This window comes from Scophthalmus maximus, chromosome 11, assembly GCF_022379125.1.
Source record: "Scophthalmus maximus strain ysfricsl-2021 chromosome 11, ASM2237912v1, whole genome shotgun sequence".
Lineage (NCBI taxonomy): Eukaryota > Metazoa > Chordata > Actinopteri > Pleuronectiformes > Scophthalmidae > Scophthalmus > Scophthalmus maximus.
The window spans coordinates 12781975-12790000 of NC_061525.1; the positions used below are offsets into that span (position 1 = coordinate 12781975).

The window sequence follows — 8026 nt, forward strand, 5'->3', positions numbered from 1 at the left end:
ATCTTTACATACTCCCTGTGTAATTATACCTTCTACCCCTTTGATTTTCTCCCGCTCTACAGTCACCTTGCTCGCTCTTTCCGCCCATCTCCTCATCTGTTGAATACAGACACACTGGAACACAAATCCCTGAGTCAGTGTTTTCGACCACGCCAATTTTCTCTCCCCTAACATTTTGCACCTCCACTGCAACCCTTCATCTTGTCTTCTGCTCCTTTGCCTCTTTTCATCTCGATAACTTCAGCCATGGCGCACACCTCCTGCCCTTAACCTCTCCACCAAATCCATGTCTCCTTCACTTCACACCTTGCTCACCTCCTGCGCCCGTCACATCTCCCTACTCCCTACCTCGCCTCCTCTCCTGCCATTCATCCCCCTCTTCTGGCAGTACACTCGGTCAGCTAAGACGTGACTACACATCCATGCGGCCCCTCAGTGGAAACCACACGCACCATGCACATGGCAGAGAGATTTGCATGACAGGCACTGGCGTGTTTCACAGAGGGAGGGATGGATCGATGGAGCAAGAATAGAAAGAGAGAGAGGGAGTTGTTTGGGAAAGTGTTGGTCTGAATTATTCATTGTTGGTCTGTGCGATGAACAAATGCATCAGAAGAGAGCAAGAGACAAGAAAAAACACATGTCCTTGGTAATCTCTCCAGAGTGCGATATCTCTGTAAGCTCAAAGTCATCTTTTGAAGATGTCCCATTTGTACTGCCGGGCTACTGAATATGGGCTAACTTTATCTCAACGTGTAAATCTGAATTTTGATAAATATTCAGATTTAGTCATGTCGGCTATAAATACATGCTGCAGTCCCCCCCGGCCATCCAGGAGCTACAGGACAGGCTGCAAAGACTTGGCAGCATGTGAAAGAAGAGCACAATAAAGCATCGCGCTCCAAGAGTGTGTTCATTAAAATGAACAGGGGTTTTCAGATGTCCTCCCTCAAAACAGTAATGTAACGGCCCTCCTTCTTTCTCTCTCTGCGAGGCGGCAGGTTGATGTTTTTCTTAAATCAGCAACCAGCTGCAGACCTTGGCTTTTCTGAGAAGTTAATCATGAGTCTTTTCCTCTCTTTTTTTCAAGTCCTGGGAGCAAGGAGAGAAACACACAAACACATTTCAAATATTGTATTTGAACCCACACATTTGCAGTTGTTATCCGTAGATTTAATCTCAGACTCTGCTCAAGTCTAAAGAATTGAGTCTAAGCTCGAATGTATGTTTGTGGCACATGTTCGATTGATATTTTCTCTGTGTTGTTTTCTCAGAAGTCTTTCTCCCTCGTGTTGGAGGCTCTGGACCATGACAACGACACATCAGAATCAGGTGAGGCTATAATTTGCCATTTGTACATATATTTGTGGGTCTGCAGGCATGTGAAGACGAGAGTACGACATAGAGGGGACATTTTCCCATAGAGAAACACAGAAAACTAGTTAGTTTTAGTGTAACCTAGCGAGATAATGTTTATTTTAATTTTTTTTATTTGATTGAATTATAATGTGGAATATAGTAAAACACATGTCAAAATGTCATACAGTTAGGTTTTGTCTTTGTAGTGTTGTCCCCATCTCACCGAGAAAACAGTTACAATTTGTTTCCATCAAGCAACATTTATAAAGCCAAACGACACGAGCACTTGTTTACGAGGAGTGTGGTTCCTCATTGTGAAACAATGTGAAAATATCCTTTGTGTGTTTATGTCTGTGATCATATGAGGTTAGAGGGTCTTTTATCCTGACCCTTTAATTTCCTGCTCGTCTCCTTGTTGTTTCTCCTCATAATCAGGAAAAGCTCCATGAGAGGGAATGTGAGCTGCATGCTATAAAAAGCATAACCCACGCGCACGCACACACACACACACACACACACACACACACACAAACTCGGATGGGGACAGATGTTCTTATGCTTTCCTCATTCCTGTCATGCCACAGTCCTGCCTTTCATCCCACCCTCCACTGCCTCCCTCTTAGCCAGACGAGGGACCGTAGTCGTATCCAAAAGACGGCTGTGATAATGAGAACTGCACTAGAGATCCTTCTCTTTCTCTACGTTCGTCTCGCCCGTCCTCTTCCGTCTCTCCTTCCCTTTGTCCTCCAGAATTGCTCTAACATCTTGTTTGCATTTCCAGCAAAAGCCTTTACATTGGGTCTAAATCCATTCATAGGCCGTCAGCTTAGCTCAGCCCAAACACAGGCGTCCTGTAGCAAGTCTGAATGGACTTATGAAGCCCTGCTGCTCATCAGAAAGGATCACTGAGCGCGACTGTACCTCCTTAAACAATCTTTGGAAATAGTGAGAAAATATGATGTTCTTTGTGCCCCGACCGTGTGACCTTCTCTGAGTTTTGTTGCTGGTGTTAAAAAATGATTGACAGTTCACTCATGTAATCTGGAAAAACAATGTCCAGTTGGATAATAAACACAAATTGCAAACAGGATAAAAATTTAGGGAGATTATCTAGATAGGTATTTAGGTAGACTAAACCCTTCGCTATGGAATCATAACTGAAATGTATTTTATAATCCTGCTGTGTGATTCATTGACAGAAGTTGAGAAACTGCAGACTCATAAAGTGGACTGCTCTTCAAGTTAAACAAAAAAGGGAGGGGGTTGTACTGTAAAACATGATTAAGGAAAATACACAGAAAACGATATACAAATAATAATAAAGACAAAATTAAAAGAATAATTCACCGAGACCAGCATGAAAATAAGAAATTCATATAAAAAGAAAAAGAAAAAAGAAGACATCATGAACTATTATTATTGTTATTATATTATTATTATTATTCAAACCTTCTCTGATCGTTAGACCGCTCATTTACTTCATCAAGGGCTTATTTTTGTAAAAATTTTAAACCTCTTTCCCACAGTCCTCTTCTTCTTTGTGTTTGCTGCTGCATTGTGACATTTCTCTGCACATTGTTCCTGTCAAATGTTGATGAGTGGAATAGCGGGAAACCACTGACTTTACATATTATCACATATAAGATACCAATGACATGGGGGCCAATCTTAAAAACAATGCTCCCTTGCACTACTCCTGGTCAAAGACTCCACAAGGGGTGATTTAAAATGAGCCAGTTTGATGTGTAGTGTAATTAGCTGGCATTATCTTAAAGTAGCAGCAGTGTAATTTTCATTTTTCATCATTCATTTCATGTTCATTCTTGTGTTCACCTATTAACAGGGTCATTGTGAGTGCATATTTGCTGCTGTGGTCACCCATGAGTCAACTGCATTGACATAGCACTCATAGCCGCAAAATTGCCGGCGCCGTGACCACCATGGGGAGAGAAAGTGGAATTCAATATTAGAGGCGTTATAATCTAGACCAGCTTGTGCATAAAATTCAAGAAACATGTTTAAACTTTGTACATTTTCTCAGATGACAACAAGTTCCTTAGAAGGATCAAAACGGACAACGAGAACAAAATCAGCACTTGCTCTCTGGCTGATCTATTGGTTTCCATTAGTCTATCGATCTGTTGGTTCATATGGAATACAGAGTCAAGAAGAGGTGTTCTCTCTCCTGCAGTGTTTTCTCAGCCACAGTTAAGGGCACATACTTCACAGCTAATACCGGGCAGTGGGGGACAATCACCAGAGGCAAGAGGAAGAGACGTGAAGAGAAGTGTTCGTTCTATCTGCAGATACTATCTATCTGCTGTGTGTCTGCTGCTTATATTTATATTCTGTTTGCTTTTCTGAAAAGTGAGATTTCAAAAGCAGCTCAGCAACTGTTGTTTTTAGACACCTAATATTTCTCTCTTTCTCCCTCTCAATCTCAGTCTCGCTTTTTCTCTCTGCTTGTGCCCACTCGTTGTTGTGCCGTCATCTTTTCACATTAGAGAGGAAATCACACTCTGTTATCCTCCATCCCTGCTGTGCTGGCTGATAACGTGGCTATTTTTTTTCTACTCTCCTCGCTTCTGTGGTTCTTCTCTTCTGGCAGAGAAATGGTGATGATGAAATTAGCCCTTTGACATGCCAGAGTCATAAAATAATAAAAAACCCACAATGCACTGCAGCTGCATGATGAGTGTCTGGAAAACCAGGTCCTCAGATTTGACTGCAGGCTGAGCTAACAGTTTGCTCAGTGTCCGCTCTGTTCCCATTCCTCTTTTACTCTCTTAAATACACACACACACACACACGCACGCACACCAGACACACACACCCACACACACACACACACTCTGGGCAATATGTGCCCCTGTTTTCATTCCTTTGTGTCAAACCCCAGTGATCTCATCTCTCCATCAGGCGATTTGTTATGTGTATGTGCTAATAGCTGCCTTCCCTTCCTCTTTGGCTCTGTTTGCCTCTGCCTGTCTCACATACACGCACACTCATACACACACTCAAATGCTCAAACACACCACACACCACATACAAACACACTCCACTTCTCCATCACTGACTTACTTCCCTTGCTTTTCTGTGTCACTATCTCACAATCTTTCCCTTCATCCTCACCACCAATCTCTTACACATACATGCATCGAGACAAACAGACATACACATGTTCTCAGCGCTTTGTGTTAATACCCTGTCAGAGGAGATTATAACTGAGATGGGGGTAACAGCGCCTCTGGAAAATCCCCTCCAGGGTCGGGATCAGCAGCCGCTGCCCCAGTGCTTCCCTGGGCCTCGTCTGGTCCTCGTCTGGTCCTCTCTGGTGTTCAGGCTGCCCTTTCTCTCCCCTGCAGACCCATGACCCCTTTTGTCTGGTGCTACAGTTGGCTCGTGTCACATCCATATTCATACTCAACTTTTTTTTCTAAATGGTTTTTTGTTCCAAGGCTCACTGTCTGGTCAAGTGCTGTGATACTGATTGCTCTAACCAGTAAATCTGGCACAAACAATTCTGTACAAATTAAAGGATGAAAGAGTTTTAGAGAAGAACGCTCACCCAGGCCAAAAGAAACACTTTTGTCCTGAAATATCTTTAAAACTTTTTGATCAAGTGACCGGTGCATGCAAAGTTTAAAGCTGCAGTGATTCATATTTTTATGTCAATTAACACGACACCGAATAGCTACACATAATGCGTAAGAGGTGTCAAACCCACAGGGAGTAATCAGCTGCATTTGCAGTTCCGGCATCAGCTCTTCATTGGGTTTTATGGCCACTCTCATTAGTTTTGTTTCTAGCCACAGGCTTTTGTTCCAAAAAGACAATGTTCCAAAACAGCTCAGTGTTTATATATCAGTGTTAATGCATCAATTTGTTCAATAGATAATTCAATTAACATCTTCACAGTCTGAGAAAGTAGGCCTTTCTTTCCTCTTCCCTCAGGTCAGTTAATTGAGCGCGTCCTCCTCTCCTCCATGTTGAACCCCGGTGAGCAGTGGCAGACATATCGTCACCATGGAACGACTCTCAGCCTGGAGTACCGCCTCCGCTTTCGCTGTGACACCAATTACTACGGACCTTTCTGCAACAAACTCTGCCGGGCCCGCGATGACTTCTTTGGTCACTTCGGCTGTGACCCCAGCGGCTCCAAGGTCTGCATGGACGGCTGGACAGGGCCAGAGTGCAAAGAAGGTGAGAGAGGAAACCTAAACTTACTCTTTTTTTGTTTGTTTTGAAACGTAACACATATCATTTATGTGCAGAGTTTAAGCCTAAAACCAAGTTAAAGCCCTCAAACAACCACTTGTGATCACCTCATAAATGTCCTCACTGTCCATAAATGACCACGTGCAAGCCACTCATAAGTGTCTATTCTGGTCGTGTCAGTAAGAAGCATACTGACAGGGCTCAGGACTGTCTGTGACTCATCAGCTGGACGACCTCACCGTGTGACTTCGGAGCGCTGCCGTCACGTTGTGATGGTAAACAGTGAATGGAGGAAACCAGAGTGGAAACCATGGGAACCCTGAAGGACACAGGACTAGTTTAAGGACATCCTGCAACCCTGCCCATCCCACCCCTTGTTTCACTTCATCTGCTGACTTCCTCCTCAGCAGGTTGCTGATTGGACTGCAGAGAAACAGGAAGTTTGGAAAATTAGCAGAGTACGTCTGTTACCCCCTGTTGGCTACTGATCATGATGAATTTCAGGGAGTTGTCAGTTAACTGTCACTTAACTGTTCAAGTAAACAATCTCACAGTGAAATATTGGCAATTGACATACGGTTTGTTTTAGCTTGATAAAATATCTCTTCTTAATCATGGTGTAATCTAAGTGATGGGACAAACTACTGTTTCTTTTTCTTCCATGATCAGACCTAAAGTTGTATTACTATTTTCTATGTGTCAAACAATACATTTTTGGTATTATTGTTCATGATCAATAAAGATTTGTGGTTCTGTAGGGTGGGGTTCATCTTTTGGGCTGAATGACCAAAAAATGTATACACTATACAGTATAGACTGTTGTTTTTCATGCGCAGTAACTTACTAGTTACTGTTTTTCTCCTCTCTAACAGCTCTCTGTTTGTGTCTGTATGTTTTGTTTCTGCAGCGGTGTGCAGGCAGGGCTGCCATCAGGCCCACGGCTCCTGTACTGTACCAGGAGAATGCACGTAAGTCAGATGAGAGTGCAACAAGACGTTTTGCAATTTCCACTGCAGTCCGAATTACATAATTTTGGCATCAATGTCACAATTTAGCAGTGTTGTACAGTATTTTGGACTAGAAACCGTGATATGAAATCTGCTCCAATGTGCTCACTGATGGTACCCGTTCTTTCTGGGCCAGCTGTATTGATTTTTTTGTTTTGGGCTTTTTCCACCTTATACTTATTTAGATATCGACATTTGGGTTGGAATCCAGTGAAATCCTTCAGCAATAGGAAGGTGTGGCTTTACCTGGGTTATTACCAATCTAAAATTGCCGTTGTAATTAACTAGAGTGATAATCTGCATATAACTAGTTAAATATTCGATCTATCTGTGATTTTATATATTTTCCAGAGCTGTAGCAGAAACCGAATAAGAGCAAGTCATAGATAGTGAAGCAGTTAGAAAGTTTATCTAGTTTAAACAGTCGCTCCTTATCCTCTCGATGTGACATGAACAAACACGTCTGTGCTCAACTCTTCCAGGTGTCATTATGGCTGGATAGGTCCCCTGTGTGACCAGTGTGAGACGTTCCCCGGCTGTGTGTATGGGAGCTGCACCGAACCCTGGCAGTGTGTGTGCGACGTCAACTGGGGAGGACTGCTGTGTGACAAAGGTCAGATATGTGCCATGTTTCATTGCGGCTGTAGACATGATGGAATAACCCAATTAGTTTCCCTTTGCTGTTAAATTCTATACATCACAAATATGTATTAAGGGAAATGCACCAGCTGTCATACACACACGATCCTTGCGTTGACATTCCATCCTGAACTACATCATTTCAATGTATACATAATTCTTCTGTTCAAAATGAACAACCACTTACCACTGTATTTCCCTGTTAGGAAAACAGCTTCATCAATAATTCAGCATAAAAGAAAAGAGCAAAGATTTTAACTTTTGAGAAAAGGCAGTTGATTCTCTTATAGCCTCCCAGACCTTTTTTTAATTCTTCATTTCTACCCTTATGGCCTGTAAGATTTTTTCCTTTTTACTCCCTGTGAACACCAATGTATAAAAGATTGAAACTGCACATTGCTTTTCTAATTCAAAAAATTGATGCATTCTGAGTGCTTATTAGATCAGAGATATGAATCAATCACTGAGCCAAATACTGAGGTACTTTATAAAATGGGGACATCATGGTGAATGCTGACAGTCACATTAGTGTGTGTGTGTGTGTGTGTGTGTGTGTGTGTGTGTGCGCGTGTGTGTGTGTGTGCGCGTGTGTGTGTGTGTGTGTGTGTGTGTGTGTGTGTGTGTGTGTGTGTGTGTGTCACCCTTGTGAAGATGAAAGAGCTATGCTTTGTTCGTTGGTCAAGAGATCAATCTGTGTGTGAGAAAAACACAGAGAGAAACATAGTTGGTACAGTATAAGTTTGTGAGGCGTCGTCGACCCTCACCTTCTGATCGACACAAGATAACCCCCCCCTCCCCCTTCT

General features: G+C 42.6%; 1 protein-coding gene across 1 annotated transcript in view; it reads left to right on the forward strand.

Moving 5' to 3' along the window:
* LOC118299162 (protein jagged-1b) overlaps positions 1–8026 on the forward strand; it is a 39690-nt gene that overhangs the window by 21507 nt on the left and 10157 nt on the right. Inside the window, exons 3-6 of the mRNA XM_035622650.2 lie at positions 1275–1332; positions 5314–5562; positions 6485–6545; positions 7067–7197. Of these exons, the coding sequence (XP_035478543.2) occupies positions 1275–1332; positions 5314–5562; positions 6485–6545; positions 7067–7197 (499 nt within the window). The remainder of the gene's footprint in view (positions 1–1274; positions 1333–5313; positions 5563–6484; positions 6546–7066; positions 7198–8026) is intronic.